Below are 16,329 nucleotides of genomic sequence, written 5' to 3' on the forward strand. Positions count from 1 at the left end.
CTAGAATATACCCAAGCCAGTATGGAGCAGAGGAAACTTATCCGCCATGTCCCTATCTCATTCCGAACAAAATCGTACCTAAGAATTCTCTGATCGCGCAAGCAAAAAATACAGAAAATAATCACAAGTATTGCTATACAAAATTTAGAATTCAATTTATTATTGTACTGCTTTACAGGCAATATTTTTGGTGGCTTTCCCAAACCAAGTACCCCAACACACATGCATATCACATCAACCCCCTAGTGCTACCGTTGCAATGTGGTCGAAAGTGGCCACAACAGTCCGACGTTTTAGTGACCATTTGTGCATTGATGCGAGTGGAGGACAGCCACAGCAACAGCCTCGTAATCGTCCTCGTCGCGTTGTTGTCGAAAATTGCGCAATTGTTGGCCACTCCGGGAGAGACTGGGGGAGGAAAAGGCAAGAAGAGAGAAAAAGCTATGAGATTACTGAACAGGAGAGAGCCGTCAGAGCTTTTTCACAGCATCCATCCCACTCGCTCGCGCTCTCAGTCCTTATTATTCGGCTGACTGTGAGAAGAGCATATAGAAAATTTTCCAACACACCACTCACCATTTTGGATCAAAGTAAACAAGAATATTTTTGGTTTTTTCTTTTTTAAAATTGTGACGAAAATTCCAAATTGCTTAAAAGTTAAGAAATATCGAAAACCTAAGATGCGCGGCGAGGAGACGACCTATAGGCGGACGACCCGCGAGAAAATTGTGCTGCGTGGAAACACGACCATCCGGACCGTAGACTGCACGTCCTACCTTCCCGTGATGAGTCCTGCCAGGTAAGTGAGCAGGGGGACCACAGCACACAGCACGGATGGGGGAGCAGATGGAGGTGGAGGTGGAGCTGGAGCTCTGCCACGGGCGTGCCGGTCTATTCCTTGACTTCGCGGAATTCTGAGTGCGTATGTTATGGCATCGATTTTTATCTCGGCTGCAGCTGATTTCGCATGCTCCTGCAGATATAGATATAGCCGTGTTATTATGAGTATGTGTCCGGAGCGACCTTCGGTATCGTTTACCGAGACTCATACCGTTGACGGAGCACTTCAGAAGAACCGCTTTCGCTGCTCTCGAATGTATGCTATTCTTTAGCTTCTCCGATTTCAGCTCGAGACCGAGACCCGGCATGCAAGCCAGCCATTAAATTACATTGCCGGCAAATTATTAAGAACTCGTTCCTACTTGAGTGGGTAAATACACACACATTCCACCTTATTTTTGTGTAGCGCCTTGCTTTCACGGAAATCGATGGAATATCCAGCTTGAGCTGACGGTAGCTTGGCCGTAGCGTGCATTGACCACTGTCCGCCAGACGTTGAGTAATACAACCAACAAAACACATCGAATATTGAATTTCCTTTCAAATTATTTGCCGATATTTTAGAGTGCAATCCATGCAAGATTCGCTTGAAACCCAGTAGAATTTGACAATTTTTCAAACCAATTTTTAAACTGAATTTAATTATAATTATGTAAAGCGAGAAGGAATACTAGTAAAACTCTGTTCGAAACCGTTGCAATAGCATTAAAGGAATCCGAATGAGAGCCGACATAAAGCCAATCGATCTGTCTATGTATGTTGTCCAGCTTTATTTCCTTAAAGTTATTATACCCTATCCGTGGGAATATGTATGATTGAAACCGCCCCCAAGCAGCGCCCAGGCAATACTTCCTTTAACCTCAATTCGCATTCACACACACACTCATCCAAAACTACCCGCCGTGCTTTCGAGCAGCGTCGTCGCCGTTGGTCCTGTTTGTTGTGGACGCGTCGTCCAGTTCCGTGGTCAGTTGGTGCACAGCCCTTGAGTCGTCAGGTGGACGCCTCGGCTCGCGACCCGTATACTTTTTGTTGCCTTCGGTGCGGTTTTTTCGGCTGTCCCGGCTCAGAAAATACTGTCAGGGAATCCATTTTTATGAATCGTTTTCTTACACGTGTGTGTCTTTAAATTTGAAGTAAAGTTTCTTTTATCCGTCCGACCGATCGTCCGACGACGACTGCGATATGTTCAACACAAGTACCCAGAACTGGTTCGGCATGGGGCAGACCTCGACGGCTCCCGCCGGCGGTGTTGCCCAGCTGTTGAACAATAATTCCCGAGGGGTCCAATCGAATCATTACCACCAACACCAACAGCAGCAGCAACAGCAGCAGCATCCCTTCATGCGCCAGCGTTCCCTGACCAGCTCCAATCCAGCCCTTGAGCGCTCTACCTTGGCTCTTCGTCCACAATCGCCACCCAATCTGCAGGTGGAGTACGAGGTGGCCGTACCATTCGTTTCTGCCTACAGACACACACCATATCATTCGCTATGGGATCTGCACCAGTGGTAAGGAGGGCGAATAATCTACTGAAAGATTTAGTAGACAAAGGAAGGAAGTTACTTCCTTTTACTTTAGTACCTTATGAATCTTAAAGTCAGATGTTGTAACCAATAATAGATACCTTTCGATTCATTTAATGACTAATCATCCCATTCCCAAGATCTCCAATTGTACATCAGCCGGTGGTCATTTAAAATTGGTTTTACATTGAAGCCCGAACCATTTGATATTTATTACATTAGTGTCATTCGCTTAACAACGCTATTTCCAAGAACGCCGACACAATGCACTGTGTGACCCCGCACCATCCTTAAGTTTCCTTCAGGCTTTCTAACATATTATGCCAGTCATAATTGCCATTGCTGACTGTAATTTGCATAGGCCAAAGCGTTTTTGTTTTTGCAGTGGCAATGGCTTTTGCTTGGTAGGAATTAGCATAACTAGCTCTGGTGACACGAATCTTAAAGAGAACGTCACAAACTAAGACTAGACTCCGGCCTCCGCCATCATCGAAGGGCCAGTGTTTGGGAATTTTCCATTCCAGTGTCGGCCTTGTAACAGTTTTCAAAGCCATGTGCTCTTTTCAAATACAATATACATACATATGTACAATGTATGTATGTCCTTAGGTATGGGAGTAGGAAAAATAAACGCAAATCAATCGGGGTCCGAGATGACCTATTTAGCCGCTGCTAATCAGTGGATCGCTGCCCATTCCGCTGCCCAGCCGGAAATCGTAGGCGAGCGCATAGGAAACATTAACCCAAATTTGAACGAGTACAGCGCACAATAAATATGAAACGGATGCGGAGGCAGGCGGCAGAAACAAGAGTTATGGCATGGCAATGCTGCGGCCAACTCAATTAGCCGCACAAAGAATACTGTGGTATACTTCCCAGATAGATGGTAGCTGCTCTACAATGTTGGTATGGTACATACCAGGTTTAATGACTCCGCATGACGCATGCAAAAGCAAGAGGCGCGCAGCCCCAAATGCGAATAAAAAGTTAACAATTGTCGCCGGCACGTCAATAACCTGTGTGGAGGGCCAACAAGTTTATTGAACCCTCCAGCCAACTGCTAGCGGCTGACTGTTCTGCATATGGCTTGTGCTGGGCCCCCGCACTAACTCGTCGCTTCCTGGAAATTCCTAAGCATTGTCAGTGAAGGTGAGAGGGAAAGGACTAGCTAATATTAGACAGGCTGTTTGGCCAGACTTGGCCAGACACAAGGAATATAGAAAATGTGTGTATGTATGCACATAACAGGACACGCAAAGGACCTGCCACCACTGCTGTAAGCGGCTGATAAGCAAACGACCTTTGCGACACGGCCAAGTTGAATGGCAAGAGCCCAGGATCAAGCTTAAAACTTATGGGTTATAAACCAAAAAGAAATGGTGGTTCCCAACAAAAGTAAGACCCATGGGGGTTCTCAGTTCTGCTGCGGAAAAGAGACTTTGGTAGGGATAGAAATCACCTGGCACTCGACCCTGTCAGCCCGTCTGTTAGTGTTAGCATTTACTCGTTTCACCATGAAAATGGGAAATGTTGAGGGCTTTGGGTGTGCAAAGGAGAATGCAGATATGTACATATGTATGTTCAATCATTGATTATTGAATTAAATTTTCACCATTAATATTGAGGTATTTTTACTATATGTATAGTGATCGATGTAAGTGATTCGTATTTTAAGCGGTGGAGGGATATTTTCGGGCTGTAGACCTTGGAGACACATGATATGGCATAACCATCAACTTTAGCGAACTCTCTACACTTGCAGCTCATCCACACCCCCCACAAGCCTGTCGCATGTGGCCCGAATGATGGACACGTTAATACTGGACTCACTGTCGCCATTCGGCTTCACCAAGATAACAGCGACCAGCCGACCCTCACGCACCTCCAATACCGTCAAGAAGACTACAGTGGAGAGCGGACACGCGACACCAGCCGCCCGCCAGCACAGGCCGGTCAACAATTTGGGAGCCAATGCTCCTGCCGGGCTTGGAATCGGCGAACCTGCTCCATTGCGGAGCAACCGTCTGCCCACACAAGGTGAGTGCTCCAAGAGGGAAAATATCCTTACCTCATTGATAAAACCCAGTGTCCGCCGCAGAAGTTGCCCCCCAGCCACGCTCCAATCAGCCGTCAATGCCTTTCCCCTCCCAGCAGCAGGACAACCGCTGGGTCTCATCGCTGCGGCGCCGCGACCCAGAGCTCCAGCCCACATTGCCTTCCATCAACAGCAATGCGAACAGCAACAGTCAGGGTCTCAGTCAGAGCCACCATGGCAGTGCCGGGAATGTGGGAGTAGGCTTGGTGGGAAGTGGACCCCCAGGCGCCCCCAGTGTGGGAACAATGCGGTTTGGACGGCCAGGGCGGGCTTCAGCTCTGACTGCTGCCGTGCGCAAGAGTCGATCCGTGGAGCGCCTGCGGGCCCGCAAACAAAGCACAAACGCACAAATGACGCTCAAGCACAAGCCGATGAAGAAGAACTCGCTTGACGAGAACTCGAACTCCGACGACCAGGATGCCACCACGTCCTTGGAGGACAACTCTCAGGCACAATCAGTCTCCACCACGCACAACACACCCAAGTGGTCCCCGAAGACCAAGGCCAAGCAATTCTCGCCACTGGGCTACGAAGGGCGCTTGGTGGACACTTTGGAGAAGGACATCCTGCAGCGCCACCCCTGCATTAAGTGGACCCACGTGGCTGGCCTAAACGAGGCCAAGACCATCTTGCAGGTGAATCTATTGCTCCTTTATTTACCTTCAACCTTCTGTCCAATCACTGATGATGTACGGTCCACGGCGTTCAATTGCAGGAGGCGGTAGTACTTCCCGTAATCATGCCGGAGTTCTTTAAGGGAATTCGAAGGCCGTGGCGGGGCGTTCTCATGGTGGGTCCGCCGGGCACTGGCAAGACCATGCTGGCTAAGGCAGTGGCCACGGAGTGTGGAACCACCTTCTTCAACGTGTCTTCCTCCACACTCACATCCAAGTACCGCGGGGAGAGCGAGAAGCTAGTGCGTCTGCTCTTTGAAATGGCGCGCTTCTATGCGCCGAGCACGATTTTCATTGACGAAATCGATGCACTCTGCGCATCGCGGGGCAGCGACTCAGAGCACGAGGCCAGCCGGCGGTTCAAGGCGGAGCTGCTCATACAAATGGATGGTCTCAATGCGAGCATGCAGGAGGAGAAGGTCATCATGGTTCTGGCAGCCACAAATCATCCCTGGGATATCGACGAGGCCTTCAGGAGACGCTTCGAGAAGCGGATATATATCCCTCTGCCGAACGGTAAGTGCCTGAGGTGGTCCTGTTCCTCAACAAGTCAACTGTAAGCTCCCACTGACTCCCCTGACAGAGGAAACGCGCTCGGCACTGCTGAAGTTGTGCCTGAAGGATGTCTGCCTTTCCCCTAACATCAACACGTCCATGATCGGGGAGGAGCTGCAGGGGTACTCCGGATCGGACATCAGCAACGTGTGCCGCGACGCGTCCATGATGGCCATGCGTCGACTCATTTCGGGACGAACTCCGGAAGAGATTAAGCAGATACGCCGCGAGGACGTAGATCTACCAATCACGCTGCAGGACTTCCAGGACGCGCGACAGCGCACCAAGAAGTCCGTTTCGGCCGAGGATGTAGCACGCTTTGAGAAGTGGATGGAGGAGTACGGGTCCTGCTAGTTGTACGGGTTGCTGCTACAGCACTCTCCCTCTCTATGATTGTATTCCCCTTTGCGTACTTCCAGCCCAACCTACAATTGCAATACTGTTTATTAATTCTGTATAAACAATATGCGTTAGCTATGTATAATTATTTTGTATACGCTTAATTGCTCAAGTGCCCCACTCTCAGCTCTTAGCTCTCAGCCCTCAGCCACAAACCCTATGCGCACATGGTAATCTGATGCACAAATATATACATATAAAGGACGTATGTAATTTTTAATATTTATTCGACAGAATCCTACAGAAGGCTTATAGCAACAAAATGTATTTTGTAATCAACATATTTAGAACAAAAAATAAATTACTCGACACCAATTGGATCCATTCCTTCTTTTAGGCCTTTAGCTTGGCGAGCGTGTTCTTGTAGCCCTCCTCGACCACGGCGTACTCTTCCTGAAGCTGTTCCATGCGCTGCTTCATGTTGGGCAATCGAGCTCGCAGCATTTCCGTGTCCATCTTGTAGCGCTCCATTTTCTTAAGGTCCTTGATCTGCTTATAGTAAACTGCATTAAGGCGTTTCTTTACCTCCAGACGATAGCTTCTGTACTCCTTTTCATCATTCACATTGGTGTAGTACAGGCGTAGCAGCTCGTATACTTTTCGCACCTGTCGCGGATTTAGTTTAAGAGTTTCGCGAGCCTCTCTCACCATTTCCTTGCTGAAGCCCTTGACGATCTCGTTGCGGGCAAATGACTTCAGTTCCTTGCAGAAGCGCGCATCTACAAAATTTCGCAGCCGCTGAAAGTCCTCCGAGGGATCTTCTACAGTGATGTCCACCACGTTCTTCTGCGACTGGTAGTACTTGTATATAGTCTCGATTAGTTGGGTGGCCAGACCCAGCTTCTGGAAGGGGGGCAATATCATCATTTGGCTAATCCGTGGCCGCTTGTTCTGCGGATAGGCATAGTACTCGTACACGGTTGTGTAGCCAGCTGTGGCATACTGATACTGGCCATCGCCGTTCTTATACTTTTCATAGCTGGAAGAAAGTCGTTTAGAACGTACAATAAAACATAATAAAGCCCTCCCTTATTACCAAACAAAGTAGCACCATTGGGCGTCATCAGTGTCTATGTAGGAGGCAGCGTCCACGAACCACAGTATGAAAGTTTGCAGGCGCGCAAAGAATTTCAAGAAAGATGGAACTTTGTAGTCGCACTGATAGAACTCGAATAGCCTCTCACTGCCGTCATCAGAGGGCCGTGTGTACTCGCCGATCTTCTCGCCGAAGGGCTGGAACTTGTCTGCCTTGTCCAGCGTCTTCAGAAACTCGTCTAGGTTGATGAAGTAGCAGCCGTCTGGCAAACTATGTGCAATGGTTCCGACCACATCGTCTGCATTCATTTCACCGGCAGACACTTCGTTGACACGAGTCCCATACTCCACGCCCAAGTAAATGTGCAACGGTCCCGCCGTATAGAATACGCGCACGTGCAGATCTTGATATCCGAAAATTGTCTCAGTCTCGCCAAATATCTGATGAGCCATAACGGGGTGGAAAATCAAAGCATCGTTGTTGATGTCCGCCTTGTCGCGTACTAGAAACAGACGTATTGCAGTAGAAGATTAAGGTGAATTGTAAACCAAACCACTTACTCAACTTGAAGTCGACCACCTCGAGGGCGTCCAGCAAATACTCCTGGTATTCTTGGATTTGAGCCATTCTTGCTTTTTTCACTGACCTGGGCGGTCTGCGTTGGCCGAGTCTAAAATTGCGCCGCAAAATGTGCTGATAGCTGTAGCGTCGAAATAGCAAACGCTTTCGGGTCTGTTAGTTAGCAAAATTTTTCGCGGTAACAAAAGACCGAAGCCAAATAATTTACAGTGTTAAAAACGAAATAGGCGCAATAAGTGTTGCACAACTTACCACTCGCTTTTTCATTATCACTTATCAATTATCAATGAAATTCCATCGAATTTTGTCTAATATTTGTTTGTTATTCCATACAAAGAGAAATGTCATTAAAAAACTATTTCCATTTGATTTATATTTGAAAATCATAGTCACCTGGAAAATCGCGCGCCACTCGATAGTTGTGAATGGAATTATTTAAAACATCGTTACTATCGATATTACCCTCGATGGTTTGACACCTCTAACACAGCATTTGTAAGCAGAATTTATGCAGTAAAATAATAATTAATCACAAAAAGCGGCACTTGTGTTTTAAACAACATCCAGAAGGACGAAACGTGAAAGCTTAGCACGAACTTGTTGGATTATTAGTATTTTCCCCATTAAAAATCTGATCTTTGCGGAATAACAGCAGAAAAAGAGGTAAGTAACAAAAATGCCTCGTCATAGCGACCGAAGACCGAAGCTGGGCGCCTCCGCCTCCGCCTCGAGATGCGCATTGAATTGAATGATTGATTTGATTTGATTATTGTTAGTTCATAATGGATACCTACTTGTTCGATGGCGGCCGCATCACTAAAATGGAGGTGGACTATGAGCCTGCCTGCAATGAGAAAATTCCTCTGGCAAAGGAGCTGGCCAAAAAGAATCCCGACGCCTTTCACGAAGCCATCGAGATGATGCTGCAACTGGAGAAACAGACGCGTCTTGGCGCTGACATGGTGTCGTGCTCGCGTGTCCTTGTCGCGATTTGCCAGATATGCTTCGATGCGTCCAACTGGAATGCCCTAAATGAGTACGTCACCCTTCTGGTGCGTAGGCGCTCTCAGCTTAAGCAGGCTGTCGTGAAGATGATCCAGGAGTGCTGCACGTACGTTGACAAAACGCCCAATAAGGAGACCAAGCTCAAGCTGATAGATACACTACGTTCGGTCACTGAGGGGAAGATCTATGTGGAAATAGAGCGTGCTCGACTCACCAAAACCTTGGCCGACATCAAGGAGGCCGATGGCGACGTCGCAGCGGCAGCGTCTGTTATGGAAGAGCTGCAGGTAGAGACGTACGGTTCCATGGACAAGCGTGAGAAGGTTGAGCTCATTTTGGAGCAAATGCGTCTCTGTCTACTGAAGGAGGACAATGTGTCGACTCAAATCATAGCCAAGAAGATCAGCATTAAGTTCTTTGACGATCCGGCTCAGCATGATCTTAAGCTAAAGTTCTACAACTTAATGATTCAACTGAATCGCGATACATCTTTTCTCAACACCTCGCGTCACTACCAGGCTATTGCAGAGCCGTCGCGTAAAAAAGCTGCACTTACACCCGTCGACTCTGCCACGGATGACAAGAAGAAACTGGATGATGACAAGAAGAAGAAGGACGATGATGAAAAGGAGAAGAAGACTGAGGCCGCAGCAGAGCCGGAAGTCGAGGTCGAACTGACTGAATCGCAGAAAAAGGAGCTGACGGATAAGCTAGTCTGTGCTGTAATCTATTGTGTCCTGGCCCCGTTCGACAACGAACAAAGCGACATGATGGCCCACTTGTCCAAAAACAAGAAACTGGAGGATGTGCCCGTCTACAAGTATGAAAGGAAACAGAAAATTAGTCACAGATTTGAGTTTAAATTTTTGTTTTAGGGAAATTCTGCGCCTGTTCATGTCGAAGGAGCTGATTAACTTCGATACATTTAACGCCGACTTTGGTTTAGTGTTGGCCGAGAACGATATGTTCAAGGACGCCACCAAGCATGGAAAAAAGTGCATTGCCGAGCTCAAGGATCGTCTAATAGAGCATGTAAGCTGATAAACTGATTTGGACTGGAAGGCTGCCCCATTTCTTGATAATAATCGTATACATTTTGTTTCAGAATATTCGCATTATTGCTATGTACTACTCCCGGCTTCACATAGCGCGCATGAGTGAGCTCCTCAATCTGCCCGCCAGCCGCTGTGAAGAATATCTGTCCAAGCTGGCCAACAGCGACACAATTCGCGTGAAGATCGATCGCCCCGCTGGTATTATCTATTTCACCACGAAGAAGAGTGCCTCCGACATCCTGAACAACTGGGCAACCGATGTCAATCAGTTGATGTCCCTGGTGAACAAAACATGCCACTTGATCAACAAGGAGGAGTGCGTATACTCGGTCATGTGTGCTGTCGAGGATTAGTTGCTTATTCTATTATTAGATTGTGTTTTATTATAAAACGCCTGCCCATATATACCTGTAGCTCTACTAACAATCCAACCATCAAAATTTCTTCGATGTTTTCGCAGTTTGTATTCATTGAATGAACTACAATATTAAAACCAAACTAAATCCCTCAAATCCAAATCGTCGGATGTTGCCAGACCGTCAAAAAATAGACAGAAACATTGACGTTTTTCAACACGTGAACTGCTTCACTGAAAAATATCTTTTTTGCACAGAGAAGTTTGTTTGTTATTCTTTTGTTTACACCAATTGTTGAATCATTTATTATCTTAAACTGAAAATGCCAAAAGAGGACTGCAAATACGGAGAAAAGTGCTATCAACGAAATGCTGCCCATCTCGCCAAGTACAACCACCCAGCCAAAACAGATGACGGGCAGGACAAAGCAGAAGTAGTAAAACTGGCGCCAAAAAGAAAGGAAGCGTTCTGCGGGGAGGAAAAGGCTGTCGCGCCCAACACAAGCAATTCCAGTGGAGAGAGCCAGAATATGGAAAAGAGTCATGGGGAAGCGAAAGGCACCTTCGAGTCGGAGACAGCCGAATTGCACAGGGAGGCTATGAGCAACATATCTGGAAAAAATTACATGGAAATCCTTGAGAAGCGCATCCGATTGTCAGTGCAGCAGGAGTACGATACCCTGTGTGAGTCCAACGAGTTCATTAGGCACAAATTCCTCGTCGAAATGCCGCCTGACTTCTACGAATTCTGGAAGTTCATCAATACCCTGACAGAAGACTCCTCGAAGTCCAATCGCGCTGCCGTCGAACACCTCGAGACTGTGTTTCAGTTGCAGCTGGTGGGCCCGTTTGAGTTTCTGTCGGGCACCTTTCATCGGGCCAAGATGGGCGAGCCCGGAGATTACCTAAGGCATTGGCGCTTTTACTATGATCCACCCGAGTTCCAGACGGTTTTTGTGCGGAGGGGAACTGGCGTTCACTACGGCTATTGGAGGGACGTGCCGCAGGATAAGGAAAACTTATTGATTGCCCGCAACGACATGGCCAATGGCTGCGAGTTTCAGTTTGTGTCTGGAAACATATTCGATGCTTTCCTTTACTATCTGGAGCACGACTTTGTCGGCACGCCTTTTACGACCGGTAAAGTGACCGCCACCAAAAAGGCAGTACAAAAGTATTTGGCGGAAAACTCATTGGAGCTGGCGCAGCTAGATCGATTGCAACGAGAGCGCAACAAACGCGTCGTCGCCAAGGCGTTCCACCGAGGTGGCATCGTGGTGCCCTTCGATCGCAAGACGCAGCTGGGCTACCGTCCTCTCTCTGTTAGCGACGCCGAGCTCAAGAAGATGTTGGCACTATTTGAGCGCAAAGATCTCGGCGATGGCCTTGCCAAGCAAGCTGTGCTGGAGAAGCTGCAGCCGGTGGCCAACGCTGCTATTATCGCTGTGGACGAGTGCGATTTTGGTAGTGCCCTGGAGCTGGGCATCGACTTGTTCAGCAGCGGCCACAAAGAACTGCATATGCTTGCATCTTCGCTGATAGTGCCTGCCTATTCGATGCTCCAGCGCCCGCAATTCATTGCCATCGCCAAGGCTCACATGGAGAGCCGTAGCCGGGACTTGAACTTGAGCATGTTTGATGTATTGAAATAAATCAGGTCCATCATTGTATATTATTGTGAAATGTTGCTACCAAAACCGCATTAAAAATAAAAATCTGCACCGCAATTAGTTTACATATATAAGTAAGAGCTCTCCTTGCGAGCCGGCACGTAACTGGGACTGCACGACACTCCAACTGCTTTGAGCAGCTTGAGCACTGGTTGGGCAGCCGTGGAGTCCAAAGGCAGCTTGTCAGTGTAGACTACAAACGAACTCACGGGCAGGTCCGCCTGATTTCGCCAGCTGGCAACTGTAATAAACACAAGAACTTAGAAATTTGGGGTCCTTCGTCGCTTCCTCAATGTACTTACTGCCCGCCGCCACACCGGCTATGAAGTTGGGAGCCTCTAGCTCAGTCGTATCCGTCTCGTTCACTCCAACCCCACGTACAATGGCTATATCGTCACTATATTTTTGAATTTCCTCGCTCTTAAAGTCGACCTTTGACTTCAGCGTGATGGTCACCGCTTTCTTGGCCAATTTGGCATATGGTAAGAGCAGCTCTGTGACCTCCCCACTGCTTGTGAGGTCATCTTCGAGAACGGCCAGTAGCTGTTTGGATGTCGGATTCCAGTGCAGCGAAGATGTCTTCGGAGGAATTCCGCATATTCGTTTGGTGCCATTCAGTAGCACCGAGCTGCCAAAGTGTGTTACGCTCGGACCCTCAACAACAACTAGAATCTCACTCTGCAGAGCGGCTACATTCAGGCCAGATTCCCCGTCGAACTTTAGCTGCAACCTGTTTCGGAAAGTAATTCATAAGGAATATGCTAGGATCAGAGTACAGAATCGCTCACTTCTCGGCCTGGCCGACATTCTCAAATTCGTCCTCCTCGCAGTCGTCCCAAAAGGCGCGCGACGAGGGTATATTAACTTCGCCAAATCCAGGACAGCTCATGTTGTAGTTTATGAATTAATAAAATAAATAATAAATACAATTTTTTAGCTTGTGCTCACAAATTTGTTCAAGTCACTTTCAAATCTATCGAGTAGTGAACGAGTAATCGGGAAAAGCTCGATTAAGTTGCCTTTTGGCGTTGTTAACACTGCTTTCACAGCGTTGGCGTTGGCTGGCGCTAAACAAATTGATTTTTCACTTTAATAAAAGGCAACAACTAACGTTTACAACTGCAATCCAAGTCGAAACGAAACAAAGAACAGCAAAGATGACAACTTCGCAGGTTGATCAGGTTAGTAAATGTCGATGCGCTGAACTCGAAATGCAGCTGGGTAAATAGCGTCGCCATTATGGAAAAAATTTACCCAAAAACACGCCGCCTCAATTTTAATGAAAATTTAACATTGCAGAAGCGCGCACTGAACAAGCTCAAGCATGATTTGGAGCCTTTTCGAACAGCTATAGTGAGTGCTTATGGCGTTCTCACCTGGGAGAAAAATTACTACCCAGGGGTGGTATTTGGCAGCATAAGCGTAATTTTTCTCGTACTCTGGTACATGGATCTATCGGTCATAACGATGCTGTCCCTCCTGGCACTGCTGACTACCGTTTTGGACTATGTCTTCCCTACAATTTCCCGCTTGCTCTTTAGTGGTGACAATTGGGACGGAGACCACGAGGCTAAGTTCGAGGATGTGTGCGGACAGATGTACAGCATCAAAGCAAACCTGGTCGTATGGTATGAGTATCTATTCAAGGAGCGCAAGTCGACAGTGGTGAGTACACAAATGAGTACTCAATTGGTTCCCACAAACGTATTAAATCTTGGGATTCGCTCACCTCCCCAGTTCGTGATCATGATAGGCGTGTTCCTCCTGGCCCTGGCTTGGATTGGAGCCATCGTCAACAATCTTCTGTTGATGTACTTGGGTACTCTTCTCATTGCCATGTGGCCTGGTCTGCAGGAAAAGGATGTCTTCAAGGGCATCACAAAGAAGGCCTCCAAGATTATCAACGAGAAAATTCAATGCGGCAAACGGAAGCTGCAGTAGAAACCTAAGCAGCTGCTCCTCCTCGTCACGTATGCACCACACACAGCCATCACGTATGACCAAATATTAAACAAACCTAAGTCATCTTCAACTTGCCATCACACCAAGCACATTGCATACGCATTTACAAAACAAAAACATATGTGGAACTGTGGAGCATCGCAAGAACTATTTATATCATAAACAATAAGTAATCCATCTCTACATCTCAACTCTCGAAGAGCCCATCGTGGCGGTAGCTCCAACATATTTTACACTTTAAGTTCTTAGTAACAAAAGATTGTCTGATTGGTTAAGAGGCGACTGGTGTGAGAAATAGAAAGCGCAACAAAAGACATTTTTGTGATTATTTTGAGTTAACTGAAATTTAATGATAATTCCGCCTAAGATACAAATGAGACCTAAGCGTCTAACTATATTAAATAAAGAATTCAAATGAATAGATAAAATCAGCCTATTATTTGCCCCGTCCCCGCGATCTGGACCGTGATCGGGCATGCTTGCTCTTCTTTGTTTTCTTTTTGTGCTTCGTTGGGTGCCGGCGATGATCTTCCAAGCTATCATCGCTTTCCGCGCTGGAGTCATTGGCCCGACACGTCTTGTTCTTAGATTTCTTTGCGTGCTTCTTGGACTTCTTAGTAGACTTTTTTTTGTATTTTTTGCGCTCGTAGGCCGAGTCCGAATCACTTTCCGTGGACTCTCCAGTGTCGTCCGCCTCGTCTGAGCTGCTCTTCTGTCTCCGACTGCTTCTTGGGCTCGGTGATCGACGCCGCTCACGCTCATGTATGGTGCTCGGCCTGGATGTGGAAGTACTGCTGCTTCGCGGGTCCTGGATATATTTCTTTCTTTCTCCGTGGTCCTCCAGTTTTTGTGGCTTTCGATCCTCCGCCTTGTTGGGTCTGCTTTCGACTTTCTCCGACCTGTCATTTTCCGCTTTTAATGACTTGCGGTCTTCATCCTTGCAGCTCCGTCGGTCTTCATCTTTAAATGATCTCTGATGCTCCTTCTTAAAGCTTTTTCGCTCCCTATCTTCATTCCTATTCGACTTGCTCTCCTCCCTACGGTCTCTGTGTCTGACTTCCGATGGTTTTTCCTGCCTCACAATGATTTGGCCATGTTCGTTCTCCTGCTTTTTGAACTCATTGTATTTGGCACTATCTGAAATTCGAATCTCAATTTTTAGTTATGGTTTCATTTCTTTGATTTCTCTTGAGTTCACTTACTTATGCACTTTCCATACTGCGAGTACTCCTTCCGGGATACTGGCTGACAGAGAAACTCATTGAATGCCTCCTTGTTGCCACCAATTGCCATTTTGACAATCACTCGCCCCGCATGGTCATCGAATCCCTCTATTTGCCCGTATTGATCCTTTTGTTTTCCACCTAGGATGCGGACAAATGCTTGCTTTTTGATCTCCAGCACCTCATTATTTTCCGGCTGCACAAGAAGGGCCATGGGTTTGAGTGCCTTGTCAGCTCCAAGGCCCATGCCCTTTGGCCGCAGGAATGGCGCCTCGTCAACAGGTGCTGATCCTTTTTTTTTGGGTGGGGGGTCTACCCACCCCATGCCACGCAGCATGGCCAGGCCAAACTGTTGAATGGGTATGGATTCATAATCATCTAAGCTGGCTTCTTTGGCACCTTCTAGGGGTAGATCATCCGCCTTTACGGCAGGCAGGACGAGCTTCTCCCCCTTCAGATTTTCGCTTCCATTGGCTTGGGCAGCAGCTAGCAATTCCCGTGCTGCCCTTTGCTCCAGACTGTCAGTCGAAGTTGCTGCAGTGACCTCAGCAATTGATTGAGGTGCGGATGTCGACTCATCGGGATCTGGCTCATCCTCTCCAAGCAGAACTTGCCTCCTTTTCATTAAACTTGCAAGCGCCGAAGAGGTCTTTTGATTGCGCTGCATTTGTATAACCAGTGGCGCAGCCTCTGCTCTTTCGCTGAAAAACCAGAAGCCCTTGAATTAAATGGTTTTTTGTGAGAAAAGTATGTATTCACTTACGCGACCAGCTTGATTTCCTTTCCCTCCACGCATTTTATGAGCTCCACTCTGTTTTCCTCTTTTGCGACTTTGCTGGGCAAAATGTTCGGCTTCTTGGTCACTTTAATAAAGCCAAATGATATTTTGTTTGTGTCCATGGCTTGCACGGCGTTTTTATTTATCCCTTTGTATATTTATAGTGTACAAAAGATTTATAAACAAAACCGCAACAGCTGATAAACAACGAGGATGCCAACTCTCTCTTCAATATACCGATAGGATATTTTATTTATTCTATTAAAACGAGCTTGTACGGGATGAGTCGGAATCCTTAATTATGACTACAATGATCATGTATGTGTACAAATTATTTCTTTTATAGCTGATTTCCAGTGAAAAATAACCATCTGCATTCATTGCCTCCACAGCTGGTAACTACTGGGATGCCAACTCACTTTTCAATCTATCGACAGAAACACGATTGTTCCACGGTAAACTCAAACTTTGAACAATATCTTTGATTTTAAATCAAAATATCAAGTGCGTAAATTATAATTATTACCAAATTGTTATAGAAGAGGCCAAGATCAGTAAAACTAGACATTGCAATTAA

The 16,329-nt window shown here is 46.9% G+C and overlaps 7 protein-coding genes across 10 annotated transcripts; 4 read left to right on the plus strand and 3 right to left on the minus strand.

Annotated features, from left to right (window-relative positions):
• Positions 1-648: 648 nt before the first annotated feature.
• Positions 649-6,174, plus strand: LOC6587736 (katanin p60 ATPase-containing subunit A1). 4 transcript variants are annotated; one of them, XM_026994975.1, is made up of 5 exons: positions 649-799; positions 4,129-4,403; positions 4,453-5,096; positions 5,177-5,651; positions 5,719-6,174. In XM_026994975.1, the coding sequence occupies exons 1-5, from the start codon at positions 681-683 to the stop codon at positions 6,042-6,044; spliced, it is 1,839 nt and encodes a 612-aa protein (XP_026850776.1). In that variant the 5' UTR covers positions 649-680; the 3' UTR covers positions 6,045-6,174. The 4 variants fall into 4 exon arrangements, with proteins under 4 accessions (XP_026850776.1, XP_026850777.1, XP_026850775.1 ...); XM_026994976.1 differs by having other exon boundaries at positions 650-799; positions 4,465-5,096; XM_026994974.1 differs by lacking the exon at positions 649-799 and adding an exon at positions 1,987-2,351.
• Positions 6,175-6,299: 125 nt separating this feature from the next.
• Positions 6,300-7,857, minus strand: LOC6588169 (histone acetyltransferase type B catalytic subunit). Its single transcript, XM_002014115.2, has 3 exons — positions 7,686-7,857; positions 7,126-7,627; positions 6,300-7,068 (listed from the first exon to the last, which is right to left on the minus strand). Exons 1-3 carry the CDS (start codon positions 7,750-7,752, stop codon positions 6,423-6,425), a joined length of 1,215 nt encoding a protein of 404 aa, XP_002014151.1. The 5' UTR covers positions 7,753-7,857; the 3' UTR covers positions 6,300-6,422.
• Positions 7,858-8,243: 386 nt separating this feature from the next.
• LOC6588300 (26S proteasome non-ATPase regulatory subunit 12) lies at positions 8,244-10,276 on the plus strand. Its single transcript, XM_002014116.2, has 4 exons — positions 8,244-8,367; positions 8,481-9,529; positions 9,585-9,741; positions 9,815-10,276. Exons 2-4 carry the CDS (start codon positions 8,487-8,489, stop codon positions 10,115-10,117), a joined length of 1,503 nt encoding a protein of 500 aa, XP_002014152.1. The 5' UTR covers positions 8,244-8,367; positions 8,481-8,486; the 3' UTR covers positions 10,118-10,276.
• A 139-nt stretch (positions 10,277-10,415) lies between these two features.
• On the plus strand, positions 10,416-11,846 carry LOC6588424 (histone PARylation factor 1-like). Its single transcript, XM_002014117.2, has one exon. It carries the CDS (start codon positions 10,443-10,445, stop codon positions 11,769-11,771), a length of 1,329 nt encoding a protein of 442 aa, XP_002014153.2. The 5' UTR covers positions 10,416-10,442; the 3' UTR covers positions 11,772-11,846.
• On the minus strand, positions 11,761-12,703 carry LOC6588412. The gene is made up of 3 exons (XM_002014118.2): positions 12,578-12,703; positions 12,092-12,519; positions 11,761-12,030 (listed from the first exon to the last, which is right to left on the minus strand). Exons 1-3 carry the CDS (start codon positions 12,676-12,678, stop codon positions 11,852-11,854), a joined length of 708 nt encoding a protein of 235 aa, XP_002014154.2. The 5' UTR covers positions 12,679-12,703; the 3' UTR covers positions 11,761-11,851.
• A 162-nt stretch (positions 12,704-12,865) lies between these two features.
• LOC6588407 (ARL-6-interacting protein 1 homolog) lies at positions 12,866-14,170 on the plus strand. Its single transcript, XM_002014119.2, has 3 exons — positions 12,866-12,970; positions 13,089-13,454; positions 13,527-14,170. Exons 1-3 carry the CDS (start codon positions 12,947-12,949, stop codon positions 13,728-13,730), a joined length of 594 nt encoding a protein of 197 aa, XP_002014155.1. The 5' UTR covers positions 12,866-12,946; the 3' UTR covers positions 13,731-14,170.
• On the minus strand, positions 14,077-15,883 carry LOC6588335 (G-patch domain and KOW motifs-containing protein). Its single transcript, XM_002014120.2, has 3 exons — positions 15,738-15,883; positions 14,954-15,675; positions 14,077-14,888 (listed from the first exon to the last, which is right to left on the minus strand). The coding sequence occupies exons 1-3, from the start codon at positions 15,872-15,874 to the stop codon at positions 14,188-14,190; spliced, it is 1,560 nt and encodes a 519-aa protein (XP_002014156.1). The 5' UTR covers positions 15,875-15,883; the 3' UTR covers positions 14,077-14,187.
• Between the last annotated feature and the right edge of the window lie 446 nt (positions 15,884-16,329).

The sequence above is a fragment of the Drosophila persimilis genome, unplaced genomic scaffold, assembly GCF_003286085.1.
Source record: "Drosophila persimilis strain 14011-0111.01,24,50 unplaced genomic scaffold, DperRS2 tig00000000-arrow-pilon, whole genome shotgun sequence".
Lineage (NCBI taxonomy): Eukaryota > Metazoa > Arthropoda > Insecta > Diptera > Drosophilidae > Drosophila > Drosophila persimilis.

Bases quoted from the DNA above. Each gene is read 5' to 3' on its own strand.
- LOC6588407 (XM_002014119.2), top strand. From the start codon at position 12,947: ATGACAACTTCGCAGGTTGATCAG. The intron at 12,971-13,088 runs GTTAGTAAATGT...TTAACATTGCAG, and splicing joins CAACTTCGCAGGTTGATCAG to AAGCGCGCACTGAACAAGCT. The intron at 13,455-13,526 runs GTGAGTACACAA...TCACCTCCCCAG, and splicing joins AGGAGCGCAAGTCGACAGTG to TTCGTGATCATGATAGGCGT.
- LOC6588300 (XM_002014116.2), top strand. From the start codon at position 8,487: ATGGATACCTACTTGTTCGATGGCGGCCGCATCACTAAAATGGAGGTG. The intron at 9,530-9,584 runs GTATGAAAGGAA...TTTTTGTTTTAG, and splicing joins GAGGATGTGCCCGTCTACAA to GGAAATTCTGCGCCTGTTCA. The intron at 9,742-9,814 runs GTAAGCTGATAA...ATTTTGTTTCAG, and splicing joins AGGATCGTCTAATAGAGCAT to AATATTCGCATTATTGCTAT.
- LOC6588335 (XM_002014120.2), bottom strand. From the start codon at position 15,874: ATGGACACAAACAAAATATCATTTGGCTTTATTAAAGTGACCAAGAAG. The intron at 15,676-15,737 runs GTAAGTGAATAC...CTGGTTTTTCAG, and splicing joins AAGGAAATCAAGCTGGTCGC to CGAAAGAGCAGAGGCTGCGC. The intron at 14,889-14,953 runs GTAAGTGAACTC...TTCGAATTTCAG, and splicing joins GCAGTATGGAAAGTGCATAA to ATAGTGCCAAATACAATGAG.
- LOC6587736 (XM_026994974.1), top strand. From the start codon at position 2,026: ATGTTCAACACAAGTACCCAGAACTGGTTCGGCATGGGGCAGACCTCG. The intron at 2,352-4,128 runs GTAAGGAGGGCG...CTACACTTGCAG, and splicing joins CTATGGGATCTGCACCAGTG to CTCATCCACACCCCCCACAA. The intron at 4,404-4,452 runs GTGAGTGCTCCA...GATAAAACCCAG, and splicing joins CAACCGTCTGCCCACACAAG to TGTCCGCCGCAGAAGTTGCC.
- LOC6588424 (XM_002014117.2), top strand. From the start codon at position 10,443: ATGCCAAAAGAGGACTGCAAATACGGAGAAAAGTGCTATCAACGAAAT.
- LOC6588412 (XM_002014118.2), bottom strand. From the start codon at position 12,678: ATGAGCTGTCCTGGATTTGGCGAAGTTAATATACCCTCGTCGCGCGCC. The intron at 12,520-12,577 runs GTGAGCGATTCT...TTTCCGAAACAG, and splicing joins AATGTCGGCCAGGCCGAGAA to GTTGCAGCTAAAGTTCGACG. The intron at 12,031-12,091 runs GTAAGTACATTG...TGTTTATTACAG, and splicing joins AGCCGGTGTGGCGGCGGGCA to TTGCCAGCTGGCGAAATCAG.
- LOC6588169 (XM_002014115.2), bottom strand. From the start codon at position 7,752: ATGGCTCAAATCCAAGAATACCAGGAGTATTTGCTGGACGCCCTCGAG. The intron at 7,628-7,685 runs GTAAGTGGTTTG...GTCTGTTTCTAG, and splicing joins GGTGGTCGACTTCAAGTTGA to TACGCGACAAGGCGGACATC. The intron at 7,069-7,125 runs GTAATAAGGGAG...ACTTTCTTCCAG, and splicing joins CAATGGTGCTACTTTGTTTG to CTATGAAAAGTATAAGAACG.